This window comes from Drosophila serrata, unplaced genomic scaffold, assembly GCF_035046125.1.
Source record: "Drosophila serrata isolate PLE 108 unplaced genomic scaffold, ASM3504612v1 contig_184, whole genome shotgun sequence".
NCBI classification, from domain to species: Eukaryota; Metazoa; Arthropoda; class Insecta; order Diptera; family Drosophilidae; genus Drosophila; species Drosophila serrata.
Window position 1 is genome coordinate 2,754,258 of NW_028257082.1, and position 16,672 is coordinate 2,770,929.

Consider the following 16,672-nt stretch of genomic DNA (forward strand, 5'->3'; position numbering starts at 1 on the left):
GGTGCAAAAGTATAAGGTGGTCTGAGCTTTTATTATGTGCGAATGAAACGCCAATACAGTGTGTTTGTTAACCCTTATGTTGACTATAAAAATATGTATTTTCTAATCCAAATAATATAAATTTATTTGAGTTTATAAATATTGTTATTTAATTTCTTAGCTCACGTTCCTGCCTAAGTTGTAATTTTTCTTTTCTAAAAGTGTTGAAAAAATGTCTCCTATCAAAGAGACTACCTCATTCTTATTGCACCGTGTATAACACGAATAGAAAAATATACTTCAATGCGGTAGAAAAAGTAATAGAGATTATGTTATTATTTAGCGTTTTATTTTAATAAAAGTAATGCTAGTTATTCATAAAAAGGAATTACATATAAATAACTAGGGCAGGAATCTGACTCTTTTGCTCCTGTAAAATATTAAATAAAATTTCTAGAAACGGATAAAAGGAAAATAATATTACACAAAAACTTACAATTTTGACGTATGTATTATTACAATTTTGACGTATGTATTTTATATATAGTTCTTGTTTAGTTTTTCTGTAGCTTTTACTTTTTGTTAATCCAGCTTTTCTTTATCCGAAAAAATGGCATCACTGCTGCTTAGTTTCACAAAGACTTATCGATACTCGTGAACTTTTGAACTTTGGTGTGACCACAAAGGATTTCGACTAGTTGGTATTTGGCCGAGCTGCGGTCTCACTAAACTCAACTTAATAACAAAAGACGAAATTACAATTTCTAAATTGACTAAAGAGCATATTATGGGAAATCGATTAGGTATCCAGTTGAGCAGTGACGACGAGGACGCTTTTGATGGTTCCGACAACGAGCTCGGCTTCAACGTGATCAATTTCACAGTAAACGCTTTGGATATGGAGCTGCGTACGCCCTGCTATCACTCAAACGAAATGCCTGTAATACGGAGCAAGCCAGATTTGGAGAAATTTCAGGTAATTATGAAATACCCCGCCCCTCCGACCAAGGACTAGTAACTCTGCTAACCATTTCTGTTGCAGGCCAGCGACATTTACAAGGAGATACGGGCCTCCAGCGGCCTGGGGAGCCTCCATCCGGACAATCGTTGGAACCTGGTGCGTGCCCTTCAGCAGCGGGAAAATGGGCTGGCCTCGCCCCATAGCGCTTCCTTCTCGAAGAATCAGCAGCGCTACATTTCCAATCTGTACATACCAAATAAAAAGTCAACGCGGCTGATGTCGCTTGACTCCAAAGTGTTTGTGACCAAGTTTAATCGCACTGGCAGCAAGCTGCTGACAGCCTGCCAAGGTCAGCATTTGGTTGTACTTCGGTTGTAGCACAGATGGTCTTGACAAAAATGTCTTATCCGTTGCAGATGGCTTTGTGCGAATCTACGACGGTGAAAAGGGCACATACCATCTTCTTAACCGCATACGGGCACGCGACGTCGAATGGAGCATCATCGACGCAGATTTCAGCCCTAATGGCCAGCACTTTGCTTACAGCACATGGTCCCGTTCATGTAAGTGGCCGTCGTTTTTCCCCAATGGTGTATTTACCCCAGTTCTCTTTCAGTTTTCGTCATGCCCGTGAATGGCGGCGAAGATGACTGCCAGTGGATAGACGTGCACGGCCTGCCCAACCATCGTCTAGCCATATTCTCTCTGCGCTACTCGCCCACCGGAGACAAGATCGTCGGGGCCAGTAACAACGCCATGGTCATTGTGACCGATATACGCACGCGGTCTACCCAGATCCTGCGTACCCACCGCATGCCCGGCACCGATGTAAACTCGGTGTGCTTCCTGCATGACAAGGACCCAAATGTGATAATTGCCGGCTGCGACGACGGCTTACTCAAGGTGTTCGACCTGCGCACCACATTTCGCTCGCGCGAGTTCTCCAAATCGGTGGCCTCCTTCATAGGCCACTACGACGGTGTGACGTACATAGACTCACGCAACGACGGCTACCATGTGCTGTCCAATTCCAAAGACCAAAGCATCAAGATCTGGGACATGAGGAAGCCCAGTAATCTGCGCAACCGCAGCCGCGCCAGGCAGCAACAGCTGGATCTCACCATGTGGGACTACCGCTGGAATCGAGTACCTCGCGAATGTACGTATTAACTCTATGCAATCTGGAAATTTTTCCCACTTTCGATTAACATTGTATTGCAGTTTACAATCCTCATAAGCCGCTGGACGGAGACACAAGCATAATGACCTATCGCGGTCATCGAGTAACCAAAACCTTGTTGCGGGCGAAGTTCTCGCCGCTGGAGCAAACAGGCCAGCGCTACATTTACACAGGCTGTGCCACGGGACGTATTATAAGTAAGTTTCTAAATATAATTCAAAGTTTTCTCTTCATCATTGTATGGTCTATTTTACAGTTTACGATGTGTTAACTGGTAAGATAAAGGAGGCTATTGAAGGACATAGGAATGTGATAAGAGACCTGGACTGGCATCCAGAACGCGCAGAGATCGTGTCTGGTTCGGTAAGCTATTCGGATAAGTCTTCCAGTTGAATACCTTCTAATGAAAATATCATTCCATTTCTCCAGTGGGACACCCATGTTCATCTCAACAATTTCAGCCGCAGCAATGCCAATCGATCGGTGAAGCGAGCCCACAGCTCCGATCCGGATAAGAGGCCTTTGAGACGCTCACGCCGTCTGGCGAATCGCAATTTGACGCCGGATTAGTAGTGTTAACGGTATTTTATTGCTTAGCTCGTAAGTTCCCCATTGATATTTCCCGTTAACATGGACAGAGTACATTACATTCATTCATACATGCTTGGACGAGGAGAATGAATATTATTCACCAGTCAGGCCACATGGTTCTATGAATAAGACTGAAGATGAATATGGCACAGCTTGAAGTGTAAAATTCAGTTTAATTATCTTGTTACACACACTTAAATGTAAACCATGAAGCTTACAAACTACCTTCTTAAGTTGTTTATGTACAAAACAATGATAATAAGAGACACGTTGAATTATATTATGTTTGCCTAAACTAAATTGCTTGAAACGCAACTCTTTTCTTCACCGCGCGAATAGTTGTACGCTGCACGGCCTTTGGATATCGTAAGTTGTTAGTTTTCCGGTACTTGGTGGCTGCTCTATTGTGCCAGAGGTCTATAATGCGCTTTTCGTCATCTTGACTCTGCACCACCTTCAGCTCGACGTTCTCGTTGGTCGCGTAGCCCTCGATTTTACTCAACGTCGAGTTACAAAACGCACTCATATCGAACAGTTGGAATTTTTCTGCACAAAATTGAGAGATTATAAATGTATTGAATGATTTTAGTCTTTCGTTGATCTCTTCCAGTGATAAGAGGTCTTTTGGCAGCTCTTCATCGGCTGACTGATCACTTTTATCTCCGAAACTTCTACTGGCAGGACTTACATCTGTATCAATGGTATCGAAGGCTGGTTCTAGTTCAGGAGTGGCATCTTCGGGTACGGGCTCATCAACATGGGCCTTGGACTTCTTCTTTTTCTTTGAGGATTTCTCGGCAGAATCGGCATCAGGTGAGTCTGTTTGTATGGTCTCTTCGGGTTTAATATTAGTTTTATCCTGCTTTGACTTTTTCTTCTTTTTAGGAGGGCTTTCCTTTTCTTCACTAACAACGTTTGTGTCTTGATTTTGAATTTCTTCGCATTTCTTAGACTTCTTTTTCTTTATTCTAACAAGTTCATCCATGACCTCCGATTCGTTTGTCCCATGATCATCTCTGGAGTTTGAATTGTCATCAATTAAAATTATTTCGGACTCTGTCACCTCAGATTTCTTAGACTTTTTCTTTTTGGGAGCGGGCTCGTCGACTATTTCGATAGTTTCAATCACTGTATCAGTAGTCTCTTCTTTCTTGTCTGCCTTATCCTTCTTATTTTTCTTTTTCTTTTTGACAATAGTTTCTTTATCTTCCGCAGGTTTGGGTTCCACGAAAGTTGCTTCCAGTTCTTCAGCCTCATCTGGAGAGGAGCGTTTCGATTTCTTCTTCTTCTTTTTGACAATAGTTTCCTCGCCTTCCACAGGGTTTGGGTCTACACAGGTTTCACCCACTCCTTCAGTTTCTTCTTGAGAACGCTCGGATTTCTTCTTTTTCTTCGGCTCAGTAATTTGAGGCTCAACTGTGCTTTCTGCGTTCCTCTTCTTTTTCTTTTTTATAGGCTCCTCTGAGACATTCTCGGCCTTGGGCTCCTCGACATCTACCTCGCTGCCGTTTACCTGAGCCTCACCAACCCTATTCTCTGGGGTTGATCCTATTTTAAGTTTGTTCTTTATGGCCTCCATTTTCTGTTTGAAATAATCGTTTACAGACAACCCAGTGCTTACTGTTTGAACGCCACCGAAATTGGGAGACACTGTCTGCTCTTCCTTCGGTTCTTCGATCACTACCGGCACTGCGATATCTTCGGTTGCCTTTTTGCCAAATATGTTGGCCAGGTCCTTTTCGCTGTACTGGGACAAGTCCTTGCCGCGTGTGAACTTCTGGTAATGAACTCGAGCCTTACTTTGCTTCGACCGCTGCTCCAGCGACATCCCACTTATGTTCTCCTTGAGCTTCTTTTTAGATGGCGGCTCCTCTGGATCATCGGCCTTGAAGCCAAATCCCATTGGTCTGGTTTCCTCTTCTGACTCCGATGCTTTGCCATTAGCCTCCTTATCGTCTTCGCCGCCGTTCAAAGACTTTAGTAGCCCATTGAACCCTTCCTCGTGCGTGGTCCACTGATCATCCTTTGCCTCGTAACCCAATCCCTCGGCGTCGTTTTTGAAGCGAATGCGAACAAAATCCTTTTCGCCATCCTGCCTGGCGCCCAGGCCATTGCCCTTGGACCAGCCCATCTTCTCCAGCATCTTGGTGCCAAAGCGGTTGTCATCTAAAAAGAATATTTTAGGAACATTGCCACAGCGTGTTTATTAATATTATACTTACCCTCGTACAGCGCCTTGCCGCGGGGGCACAGGTTGTACCGCTTGCGGCGTCGTGGTTCTGCCAACATAGCCATTTGTAATTATAACTATATTCCCGTAGGGCGTCGAAGTTTTTAGATGTTAAATTATTTCTTAAATACAGTTTATAAAACGCGAGTGCATCCAACACGTGCTATCAGTTATCGATTGTCCAACAGCTGTTTCTTACATTGTTCGATAGTTCTTTTGGATAAGAAAATCCGTGCAAAACTATCGAGATTCGAAATGCAATCGCCATCACTGCGAAAAAAGGCAACACATCTCTAGTTTGATTACTATTTGTTATTAGTTTTTAAATTAGCTTGTTGAGCGACTGATAATGGATATAAGCGCCGATGTGGATCGGATTATAGCCCAGGCGCCGGACTGGAATCTTGCCGGTGACTGTGACCTCCTGGCGCTGATGAAGCGCATTTCTGAGGTCCGTGCGAATGACTGACTAATTGCTTATCAACAAACCAATTTGGTTCAATTTTCCTTCCAGAACTTGTACGAGCGGGGTGAGCGAACCTCTCGCAATCTCCAGGAGTTTGAGACAAGTGTCCGACAAGTGGACATATCGCTGAGTAATGCCACCAACAGTCTGCGCTCCCTGCAGTTCGGCCACCAGTTCGTGGAGTATCGGGTGGAGGAGGTGGATGACGCCGATTTGGCTATGCCCGAGGAGAAGAAGAAGAAGGTGCAACAAGCCAATGAGTTTTGATGAGAACTTGTAATTACTGATTCAGTATATACTTGCAGCCTGATCCACCGCCCATGAGCTCCGAGGAAATGGCGAAGGGATTTCTGGACAACAATCTTCGAATGTTTAGAAAGAACTTTGAGCCGGTGACTATCGATGTGCCAGATTCGGATGACGAGGACGCGCCAGTCAGCTCGACGTACGTAGGACTAACACAATTTATTTATTGTTTTTAACTCGAATTATTGCTTACAGTACCGTTTTCCGAGCTAAGAATCCGTACGATGCTATTCCTCTGCCCTACATTATTGGAACGAAGGAATGGGAAGAGCACAAATACGCCGGTCTGTACGACAGCGGTGAGAATAGCGGGGATGACAAATCCGATGAGTTCTCATCAAGTTCCTCGGACGAAAAGGAGCCAGTATCCAAGGGAAGTACGCAGCCAGAGAACAAATTTGTGGAGCCCCATCTATCGGACTCCTCCTCGCTGGCCTCATATGCAAGAGAACCAGAGATTGTGTCACCTGTGAAAACTCATAATCCTGCTATGGTTGTCACTTCGCCCGTGCCTCCTGCTCCGGCACCTGCTGGACAGGTACCGGAAGCTGCCATCCGCACGCAGCCGCGACCAATTATAAGCAGTCAACGCAATCCTCACGAGCGTGATATGTTTGCCGCGCTTAGACAGTCTCCACCCAGTGACGATCCACCATCTACTTCATCCTCACCCACATCATCGCCAGCATTTAGAAATACCTCTGGTGGCCGCTTGCCCATAGCATCGACGGCATCGCTTAGTTCCAGCAGCAGCAGTCCCGCCCACCAACCGCCTCCGAGGCTTTTTGAAGACGTAGAAGCTGTAGTTCCCACACAACCTTCCAAGGAGATTGCGGCTAAGCCAGGTCAAATTAAGCGGAAGCCAGTAAACCTCTTCAACGACGATGAGTTTAACTCGTTTATGTCGGAAATTGTTGACAAAGTGCAGGCTAAGGCAGGTGCTGCAGAAACCAGCTCTGTGAGAGAACCACCAAAGGAAAAGAGGCCAACGGAACCAACTGCAAAGCAGGAGGCACCGCTCCAACGTAAAAATCCTGCTGTGGTCCCCCAAACAGTGCCCAGACGTGTTAATCTATTTGATGACAGTCCTCCGCTAAGTCCTTCGAAGCCAAAGCCCTTCTCTAATAACGCTCCTACCGTGGGTGCCATTCCTAAGCAGACACCGCCCAAAGAGGTCCAGGCTGATCAACCGAAAGCTTTTATTGCACCCAAAGAACCAGCAAAAACATTACCGAAATCTCTCTTTGATGATGATTTGGAAGACGATGACTTTTTGAGCTCCCTTGGACCTAAATCAAAGCCTGTAGATCAAAAACAAAGCTCAAAACCAAAAACCTCCCTATTCGATGATGATGACTTGGACATAAATGATATATTTACTAAGCCAACGTCGGCAAATACAAACAAACTCTCTGAGAGAGTGGCAGGAAAGACCAGTTTGTTCGACGACGATGATCAGGAAGATGATGCCGATTTATTTGGTTCCAAAAAGCCCCTAAAGGCTACACAAAGCGAATCAACAGTCAAAAAGGTTGAGCCTACAGAAACTCCAAAGAAAAGTCTTTTCGATGACATCGAGGAAGAGGATTTGTTTGGAACGCCAAAGGCAAGTGCCAGATATAATGAGTCCCAGGCACTAGAAACGGATGTTGAAATTAAAGAACAAAGCAAACATATTGAGATTGAACCAGAGACATTAAGAAAACAAGAAATTACTATTCAACAGGAGCAAGAATTATCAAATGCATCATCCCCACCAGTTTTTAGAGAATCACCTCCACCCATTGAGAGTTTTGAAGCGACTAAACAGGAAGAAAAGAACATTAATGATGGTGAAACCCCACCCAAGCCACCAGCTAAACTTCCTAATTTATTCGTTGAAGACTTTAGTGATGAGGACCCTTTTCTGGAATCCTTAAATGTAACTACTAAGCCAAAAGGTGCTAGTGAAACTAATGAATTTATAAGGATTGTAGTGAAGAGTGATGAACAAATAAAGGAAGTAGATAAATCACCCGCAGAAGCGGTGAGTAAATCTTCAAAAAAACATACAGATTTGTTCAGTGAAGATTCCAGCGATGACGATCCTTTGTTGAGTATATCATCCAAAGCTAAGGATGTGCCATTGGGTGAAACAGACACCAAGAAATTAATTAAGACAGACGAAGACCACTTGGAAGAGATTAAGCCAAACAAAGATCAGTTGGTTGAAGAGATTTATCCAAAAGAGCTACCTCAAAAACTGCCGCAGGAAGTCCTGCCAGAGAACAAAATAGATGATGAACTAAACGTCATGACAAGAGCTAGCGCAGAAGTGGTTGTGCCAGTTTCTGAGACACCTCCGCCAGATGATCACCAAAGCCACCAGGATCCCATTATAAAAATGGTAGCCGATATCACCAATAAGTCCCCCAAAGATGATGCGTCTAAAAGAAAGCCAGCAGATCTGGCTGCCGCCCAGCAAATCATGCAAAACTATTCGAGCCTCTTCTCAGATGAGCCACCGGATGATAGCGAGTTTTTCCAAACTCTCGGCAGCAGCAGCAGCGGTCTCAGCAGTCTAAGTGCTTCGAAAATCTTTGACAACGAACATGATTTCTTTGAGCCAGCCTTGCCTAAGATTCCCAGTGCCACAAAGTCATCTGCTACGACGCCAGGAGACCAACCTTCAGCAACATCGGATTACGGAGGCATGCGTCTATTTAGTGACGTTCCACCCGAAGACGAGGATGATATCGGTGAGCTAAGCTCATCAGCTGTCAAGCAGCCCGAGGATGTTGCACCACCCACTACAACCCGTATACATACAATTTTCTACGATGACTTCAGTGAAACTGCAAGAGCAGGATCCATGGAGCCATCGCACCAAACTTCCCCTTACGACGAGGAGCCACCACCGTCAGAAGATGAACTTGATCGCAGCAAAGCCAAGGAAACATCGGATTCACGCAATCCCTCGTCACCCATCAAGAAACTAAAAATGCCCAACATCAACATCAATGTGCAGGCCCTGCTTCCTGGCTCAGGGGGAGGTCTTCCAAAATTGCTTAAGAAGCAGGATTCATCGAGCTTTGAAGAGAGTCATCCAGCGGAATCCTCTCAAAGAGAAACGTCTCCAGAGTCTATCAGAAATCCCACAAATATACAACCTGCAGAGGGTGGCTTGCAGCATGTAAACAAAACACGGGCTCGAGGGCCTGCCAAGAGAAGACCGTCAACCAGAAAGGGAAGGCAGGAGAACTACGTTAAAAGCTTGATCGAAGATGAGCAAGAACCACCACATGCCGCTTTGACGCAGGTACAGCCCTCTGTGGAAAGCCCCGACAATGAATCCCAGCCTCTTCCCTTCTCTAAGCCGGTTGCAGTTGGGGAGGTGAGTGCTCCTCCATCTACCGTTTCAGCTTCCAGACAAAAAGTGAGTCCGCCCAAGGCAAAGAACTCATTTTTAGATAGTCCTGATGATGATGACTCTCTTTTTGGTCCTGTCACAACAAAAACCGTAACTTCTGCAAAGCAAAATGCCGGAATAATGCCTGTAACTGCAACACCTGTTGCTGCGCTGACACCGAATAAACCACCAGAGGATCGTAGACAACCAGTCATCCCCAGAAAGAATAATGATCCACCCGCGTCATATCGTTCGTTTTTGGACAGTCCTGACGAGGATGATTCCCTTTTCAGTTCTGCTGATAAAAATACGGCATCTGTTTTAAAGAATTCTGCAGCAGATAAAAAAATTGCACTCCCGAATGATACTCCTCAGGTGCAACAAGAGGCGGAAAAGACTTTGCTTCCACCGAAGGTGGCTAACACATTTTTGGACAGCTCAGATGATGATGATTTCCTGTTTAGTCCAGCCAAGACACCTATTGCGCAATCTAAATCTATAGTTCCTGTTCAAGAGAAGCATCGTGATTCCGACAGAGCGGTACCAGCTTCTTCAATGCTCCCTAGAACCGAAGAGCCTTCCAAAGAACAGATTAAGCCCAAGGCACAAGCTGTTCCTAAACTCTTTGATGACAGCGACGATGATGATGATCTGTTTGCAAGTGCAGCGGTGCCTGCTCCTCTTCCTTCCTCCAGCAGGCCAGTTCAAGCTAAGCAGCCACCGAAACCGGCTGCAAGTTCTCTGTTCAGCAGCGACGAGGATGATGCAAAGGCGCCAGATAATTTGCTCCCAAAGAAGAAGTTGCCCATAAAACCAGCAAAAAGCCTCTTCAGCGACGATGACGACGACGATGATGATTTGTTTGGAGGAGGCGGCATACGCAAAGCCAGCACAGCCAGACATGCACAGAAGACAAAACCCAAAGCCCAGACTGTATCAAAACCGGCTGCGAGTAAAACTCCCACGGCCACAGCCACCATTCCCGATAGTATCAGCGATAATCCCTTGGCGGATCTTCTCGATGTTGAGTAAAAACACATGTTTGCCTTTAATATCAAATATTTACAGTAGTCGATCTCTGGATGGTTAGACTGTCGACCAGAGTATTGTTATTCGTATCCCTAGAAACTATATAAAATAAAACGATGAATGTATCAGTGTCGATAAGTGGTCGATTCTTAATTCTAAACATGGATATATGCCAGTGACTCGGTCCTCTCTTCTAACGGAATAACCATTAATTTTGAGACCCGATCACGAGATTAGTATTTCCCCAAAGCGGTATGTGAATTCTCCCAGTTAAACATTAGTCTACGAACTGAAACTGAGTTAGTTTGTGGCTCTTTGGTCGTTATTCCGAGGAATCTCATTCTAAATCGAGCATCTCTTACATATAGTGTGTTAACCTAAGCGCTGACTGATATTCTACTTCGGATCCGGGCCCCGGGAGTGGCTCAGAGTGCAACGTCGCGATACTTTCGGTAGTCGTCGGACTCATTGCCCAGTGACAGTTTGCTGTTGGCCGTGATGTACGGATTGGCATAGTTGGCGTAGCCAAAGCCTCCGTAATACTGCAGCTGTTGGCTGTGGGCAGAGCCACGTCGCTGGAGCGGTTGTGCTAGCACAGTACCGGCGAATCCTCCCGTGGAGCTGCAGTTGGATGGCCTCCGGTAGATGCCACCAGCCTGTTGGTGTAGCATGTGTTGCTGCTGCTGCTGATGGAGCAGCATTGCCAGGTAGTACTGCTGCTGCTGCGTGTAATTCTGGAGCAGATTATTTCCATAGGCGTTTAGGTCATTCTGCACCTTGCTGATCCCGTCCAGATTCTCCAGGGACACACAGTTCCGGGAGAGCTTGCCCGGCGGGGGTTGCTTGTGGCTGCCCCGAGGGCGATGGTGGTTCCTCTGCTGAGCGGGTGGTGGTGTCAACTGCTTGGGCTCGATGGAGCAGTATATGGGATCGTTGCTCGTCGAACCGATTAGGGAAGGCGGCGAGGGTCGGTGCGAGTCCTGCAGATTGTTCTTCAGATCATCAATGGTTATGTTAAAGTACTTGGCATTCTTGTCCTCTGTATCCAGGACATGTCGGGGATTGTACATTCCCGGCAGTGTGCAGCGCAGATCCATCAGAGACTGGGCTCGGTGACCACCCGGTGCTGCTCCAGACCCACCCCGTTGCATCATCGTAGCGTTATTAAACTGCTGCGCCAAAGCTGGCGCAAACATGCTGGCGTTGAACTCATTCTGGGAGCCGAACGCTTGACTACCGCCACACTGGTTATTTAGTCCCAAGCCCGGACCGAGGGGCAACTTGTTGCCTCCAGTCTCGTCGCACAGCTGGTAGCCGGCATTCTCGAATCCACTCATACGCTGACTGGAGCGCCGGGAGTCTGCCTTGGTCATTGGGACACTGGGAGCGGGCGTTTGTAGGGATAGCCGGGTGGCCAGTCCCTGCAACTGGCTGAGAACCTGGGTCTCACGTCGCCACCGAATGCCCGTGGGAATTACGCAAATCAATGCAAAGCAGTTGATGATCAGGCGAATCAGGTAAGAAGTCAGCTCCGTCAAGCCATGCACCGACTGTAAGCCCTAGAAGAGGATTGAAATAATTCGAAAAGTTGGATAACTTGTTCCTCCATGGATTGCTCCTTAAAAACCTGTTGGCTATTAAACTTACCCAGTGCTGGGTGGTCATGAGCATTACAAAGACCAGCTCCGGGATGGACAGCAGCCCGATGATGCCCGACCAGGCAAACAGGGGCCAGCACAGCCCGCTGACCAGGCCGTGGATGAGGATCGTGGTCGCTACGAACATCACGAAGTAAAGCGAGCACAAGGTGTATGCGGCAAAGGGCAGTTCCCCATGGGCCTCCAGTATCCAAGAAACTTCACATGAGAAGGCCCCCAGATAGACGATCTGCGCAGTGGGAAGAGTGGGAAAAGAAATGGAAATTAGCCGAGTTTCGCAAAAGAAAAGCGAAAACATAAATCAGGCAATGGCAGACAAGCAATGGGTAGGAATGCATACGAAAAACAAACCGGAGACAACTGTGCTCCGCAACCATCCATCAATCAATTAATGAGCTCCCATCTCTCCGCCACCCCCTCAACGGCCGACTGGCCTGTCAACTTGGCTGGTAACAAAAAACGATGAAGTTTTTACATCTGGCACGATGAGCAAAAAACGATTTCATTTCATTTTCACTTAATGGAGCAAATACGTTTTCACACTGATAACGGTAACGGACGGACAGTGGGACACTCGGACGGAGAGAGAGAAGATACAGAGATCTTCGTGTGGAGGTGATATGATGTACATATATGACGGACATACTCGAATATTGAATATCACCGAGGCAATCGAGTTACTTACCAGCAGAAGAACTGCCACCACACAGCAGATAATGAATAGATTTGCCTTTATGAAGCGCTCCATAATGCGTTCGTTCCAAAAGTTTTGTATGCTATTGCCGTTGCCCGGCGGCCGCTTCTTCAATGAGGACGGCGACTGCTTTTCACTGGTCTTTTGATAATTCATTATTCGTGTTTCGGTTTCGGTTGCGGTTGCGGTTCCGATTGCCGTTGCGATTGCGGTTGCGATGTTTGTCCAAGACGGTGGAAGGAAGATATGTGTGTTCAGACAGGTGTGAGTGCGGTTTTCAGAGAGAAATTATGCTGGCTAGCGGGAGGATGGTGTGGCCGGTGGCCTTGGTTCCCCTTTCCGGAGGAGGTCAGTGGTGCGTGTGAGGCGATGCGATGCGATGAGATGTGGAGTTCTAGTTCTTGGTTTATGTTTGAATGGGTTTCGAGTCCAGACCGCGCTCTTGTGGGTTGAATGAAAGCGTTAAGCGGCCTAATTGAGCCGTGTCATGCTAGGCTGATGCTGAAATGAGAATCCGAATGAGTGCCAAGCTTCGCCGATGAGTCCAGTTCGATACCCAAACAAAAGACTTAGGCAACGAACTTGTTTTGGATGCCACACATACTACGAACGGAGCAAGCAGAGAAGCACATCCACACAGCGTATCTAACACTGGGCTAACGGCTTGTTCCATATTATTAAGAAGATTTTCACTTTTCTACAACAAAAACCAAGTCAGTTCGTTGGCCAAGTCTGTTGTTTGGCCACAAGCCCCGCATTTATGAAGCAAATATTTGACTCTAAACAAACAGTGGAGCGTGCGCTATGTTAGACAGTAGAAGAGGAAGCTTCTGGTTAAATACCTGACACTGTTTAACTGATGTCAGTTACCTACTGCCTTATGTCATGATAAATGAATTCGCCAGCCTGGCAATTCCCAAATCAATTAATCAATTACACTGAGCTACAAAATAATGAAGTGCTTCACCCATTTTTTATACCATTGCAGGGTATTATGATTTTAGTCAGAAGCCTGTTACGCAGTGAAGAAGTCACTTCCGACCCTATAAATCATATATATTATTGATCAGAATTAACAGTCGAATCGATCTAGCTATGTTTGGCTAAAATTTAATTTTATCATATTTTGATAATTGATAAAATTGTCAAAAGTTTATAAAAATTTAAATCTTTTTGAATTCCAAACGTAGTATGCAGATTTATTAACCTAATAAAAACTAACATAGGACAGCTTTCCGAATTGAAATTAATTGAATTTTTGGTTAGTTATGAGTTTTTTTAACTTTGATTTTTCGAACAAAAATATTTATAAATATCGAATATTTAAAGCTTAGTTACGATCGATTTCCGATTCGATCTTATAATTGAATTGCTAAACTTGTTTTTCAACATTTATACATTTTAAACTCTTCTTCCTCAATACACACATGGCGTATACTTAATTTAAGGGTTTTCAAGTTACGTATACGCCATGTATGCAAGATATACCTAAAATCGAATAACCTTTTTAGGGTATTATAATTTCAGTCGAAAGCTTGTAACGCACTGAAGGAGTCATTTCCGACCCTATGAATCATATATATTCTTGATCAGGATTAATAGCTGAATCGATCTAGCCATGTTTGGTCAAAAAATAAATTTTGAAAATTTTTCCAATTTTTTGAAAAAACGATAAGGGGTTACATCATTAAAATTGCCAAAAATTGACAAAAATTTAAATATTTTTAAACTCTAAATGTAGTATGCAGATTTATTACCCTAATAAAAACTAACATAGGACAGCTGCTTGATTTTTAGCCTAGTTGTGATATTTTTAAATTTTGATTCGTGGAAAACGCAGTCAAGACAAGGAAAACAGGAAAAATAAACAGACAAGACATAATCAAATATTCTTAATAAGGAAATAAATTTATAAAATGATTATTTTCATTCAAAAGATACAACAAGCTCAAATTTTACAAAGAAGTGCTCACAAAGAGGCTTTCGGGGCCACTCCGGTTGACAAACCCGGCCAATTATACCCTAAGGCTGTGTTGCCGAGTGTAAACAATTGAGACGCCTCGCCAACACATCACTCAGAGCCCAGTTAGCCGCTTAGTCGGATACGGCAATCTTGCCCATAACAGACGGCGTCATCAAAATAGAGGCGACGAACTTGCTGTCAATGCCGTCAGCACGCAGGTGCGCCGGCTCATCATTCTCTTCTGCTCATCGCGGTCTGCGCTAATCCCCCTCGCGTGCGTCTGTGTGGAGGCGTCTCCTCCACTTGGCGGGCATGGGTTGGGTGCTCCCCAAAAAGGAGCGACGCAACGCTACGCGCCGGATATGCGCACCTTAAAGTGTCAAGCGGTGACTTGCCCCATTGACATTCCTACAACGTTGCAAGTTAGTCTCACAAGAGACCCCCCCAGGCTTGGGCTCTTTCCTGTCCCGCTTTTGGCTTTCTTTTCGCTGGCCGGAAAGAATTGCAAGTCAACTTCGTTTTTATTGCTAATTAGCTGGACAAACTGATTCTCGCTGGGCTGTCCGGTTTTTCGCGGGCAGAGCTCTGTCTCTGTCCAGTGTTGAAACGAGTTTCGGCGGGGTTCGAAAGAGACTGCTCTCAGCAATTAGCATCCGTTGCCGGGAAAAAGGTGGCAAACGAATTCGCAGCGCCCTTGAGTGAATGCCACACCCATGCGGATACCCAGCGAGATGGTTACGAAATTATGCAGATCCAGCATAATCTTTGTGAACCTCGTGTGACCGAAAAATGCGAGCAGCATTTCGAAATATTTCTCTGTTTTTTTGCATTGTATTCCCCTACACCGCTGCGGGCAATTAAATTAATTTAATTTCGTTATTGTTGGTCGTATTTATGCATTCGCTGTGTGTCTGCATGACGAGTTCAATAGCATAAGTGCAACAATGGACGCGGGCAGGGGCAGTGTGAATGCATGAATAAACACAACAATGCAGCGGTGGGGCAAAGTTATGCAAATTGTTGTTATGAAGTCGCTGTAAATCGGAATGGAATCGAAATGAATAGCCGCCCAATGCGTTACCGTTAGAGTTATGCTGTGCGTTTCAAAATGCAATCATCTATCAGGCATATGTATCGATGCGATGTAAAGCCTACCTTTCACTTCGCATTATTACTTTAATTTTTGTTATGGCAAGCAGTTACACTAGGCAGAAGAGGAGATACCAAAAAAATAAATAATAAGTGAACAATAAGCGCGGATCGTAGAAATTATCAGTCAAGCAAGAAACGATTTCTCAGCGGCGACGACGCACACTCACACGCGTACGACCAAATTGTTCAGCGTTGAGTCATGCCGCCAGTATAGGTATACATATATGTACATATATATGTTGTAGGAACGGCTCTCGAAATTGTCGCTCATGCAAATTGCGTCGCCCGACTTCGAGGGAAGCTTTTATGGGCCATATAACACCACCACACACAACAACAACAACATCGCCTAGTGGCGGTTCTTGGCACTTTTACTGCTCGCACAAATTGAATAGAGCCGGAGAACTCGTTTGGATCATCGCGCAAAAGCGAAATGCGCTCCGTCCACAATTATGCTTTGATTGTTATTTAATTGTACAACGGTTAGGCCACAAGCACAGGCAGAGGCAGAGGCAGAAGCACCAGCACCAGGTCAAGTCATCAAGTCAAAGTTGACGAACGTGAGAATGCCTGTCTTTGGGTCACTCACTCACTCGCACTCGTGAAAAAGCCGTAACATACGCCGCGCTAACGGTACGCTTCAAGTTGGCGCGCTTACAAACAGTTAAAAGTGAAATTCGAATGACTGAGGAAACGAACTGCGTTCGCCGAACGATCTCTGCAAGCACCGCGCCAGCTGAGCGAGCGCTACGACGTCTGTTTGGCAACTGAAGAGCGCTTCCAGCCGGGAGTCTCGAGCCAAGCTCGAGCTCTGGCCTGGCTCTGTCGTTTTGTTGTTTGTTGATTTACATTTTTCTGTGCCTGGGTTTCGTTTATTTTCGCTGCCGTGCAGCAAGTTCACTCGCCCTGCCTCCTGTTTCAACAATTAAATCTTAATTTCTAACTGCCAATGATGCTCTCTGTGACTGTGTGCGGGGGAACCCTGCCATTTGCATAATTTGACGGCAAACGGGGGACCACAAAAAGCAACAAAAAAATAAACAAAGGCCAGACAAAAATGAGGCCTAACGGTCAT

At 45.4% G+C, this 16,672-nt stretch overlaps 4 protein-coding genes across 11 annotated transcripts; 2 read left to right on the forward strand and 2 right to left on the reverse strand.

Moving 5' to 3' along the window:
* The first annotated feature begins 4 nt into the window (after positions 1–4).
* On the forward strand, positions 5–3,011 carry LOC110182920 (DDB1- and CUL4-associated factor 11). Its single transcript, XM_020951084.2, has 7 exons — positions 5–955; positions 1,022–1,289; positions 1,357–1,503; positions 1,557–2,099; positions 2,162–2,317; positions 2,377–2,483; positions 2,550–3,011. The coding sequence occupies exons 1-7, from the start codon at positions 767–769 to the stop codon at positions 2,688–2,690; spliced, it is 1,551 nt and encodes a 516-aa protein (XP_020806743.2). The 5' UTR covers positions 5–766; the 3' UTR covers positions 2,691–3,011.
* On the reverse strand, positions 2,865–5,158 carry LOC110182919 (uncharacterized). 2 transcript variants are annotated; one of them, XM_020951083.2, is made up of 3 exons: positions 4,934–5,158; positions 3,400–4,877; positions 2,865–3,257 (listed from the first exon to the last, which is right to left on the reverse strand). In XM_020951083.2, the coding sequence occupies exons 1-3, from the start codon at positions 5,004–5,006 to the stop codon at positions 3,234–3,236; spliced, it is 1,575 nt and encodes a 524-aa protein (XP_020806742.2). In that variant the 5' UTR covers positions 5,007–5,158; the 3' UTR covers positions 2,865–3,233. The 2 variants fall into 2 exon arrangements, with proteins under 2 accessions (XP_020806742.2, XP_020806741.2); XM_020951082.2 differs by having other exon boundaries at positions 2,865–4,877.
* Positions 5,155–10,268, forward strand: FAM21 (Family with sequence similarity 21). The gene is made up of 4 exons (XM_086828038.1): positions 5,155–5,392; positions 5,456–5,650; positions 5,713–5,852; positions 5,909–10,268. Exons 1-4 carry the CDS (start codon positions 5,291–5,293, stop codon positions 10,131–10,133), a joined length of 4,662 nt encoding a protein of 1,553 aa, XP_086684164.1. The 5' UTR covers positions 5,155–5,290; the 3' UTR covers positions 10,134–10,268.
* Rcd6 (Reduction in Cnn dots 6) lies at positions 10,126–16,366 on the reverse strand. 7 transcript variants are annotated; one of them, XM_086828041.1, is made up of 5 exons: positions 16,191–16,366; positions 15,601–15,649; positions 12,474–12,618; positions 11,778–12,017; positions 10,126–11,689 (listed from the first exon to the last, which is right to left on the reverse strand). In XM_086828041.1, exons 2-5 carry the CDS (start codon positions 15,612–15,614, stop codon positions 10,556–10,558), a joined length of 1,533 nt encoding a protein of 510 aa, XP_086684167.1. In that variant the 5' UTR covers positions 15,615–15,649; positions 16,191–16,366; the 3' UTR covers positions 10,126–10,555. The 7 variants fall into 7 exon arrangements, with proteins under 7 accessions (XP_086684167.1, XP_086684168.1, XP_086684169.1 ...); XM_086828042.1 differs by having other exon boundaries at positions 12,474–12,623; XM_086828043.1 differs by having other exon boundaries at positions 12,474–12,623; positions 16,187–16,366.
* Between the last annotated feature and the right edge of the window lie 306 nt (positions 16,367–16,672).

Coding starts and splice junctions, on each gene's coding strand:
- LOC110182920 (XM_020951084.2), top strand. CDS start 767: ATGGGAAATCGATTAGGTATCCAGTTGAGCAGTGACGACGAGGACGCT. Junction 956..1,021: donor CAGATTTGGAGAAATTTCAG/GTAATTATGAAA, acceptor TTTCTGTTGCAG/GCCAGCGACATTTACAAGGA. Junction 2,318..2,376: donor TGCCACGGGACGTATTATAA/GTAAGTTTCTAA, acceptor TCTATTTTACAG/TTTACGATGTGTTAACTGGT.
- Rcd6 (XM_020951055.2), bottom strand. CDS start 12,638: ATGAATTATCAAAAGACCAGTGAAAAGCAGTCGCCGTCCTCATTGAAG. Junction 12,018..12,473: donor TGGTGGCAGTTCTTCTGCTG/GTAAGTAACTCG, acceptor CCCACTGCGCAG/ATCGTCTATCTGGGGGCCTT. Junction 11,690..11,777: donor TCATGACCACCCAGCACTGG/GTAAGTTTAATA, acceptor ATCCTCTTCTAG/GGCTTACAGTCGGTGCATGG.
- FAM21 (XM_086828038.1), top strand. CDS start 5,291: ATGGATATAAGCGCCGATGTGGATCGGATTATAGCCCAGGCGCCGGAC. Junction 5,393..5,455: donor TGATGAAGCGCATTTCTGAG/GTCCGTGCGAAT, acceptor TTTTCCTTCCAG/AACTTGTACGAGCGGGGTGA. Junction 5,651..5,712: donor CCGAGGAGAAGAAGAAGAAG/GTGCAACAAGCC, acceptor ATATACTTGCAG/CCTGATCCACCGCCCATGAG.
- LOC110182919 (XM_020951082.2), bottom strand. CDS start 5,006: ATGGCTATGTTGGCAGAACCACGACGCCGCAAGCGGTACAACCTGTGC. Junction 4,878..4,933: donor CGGCAAGGCGCTGTACGAGG/GTAAGTATAATA, acceptor TATTCTTTTTAG/ATGACAACCGCTTTGGCACC.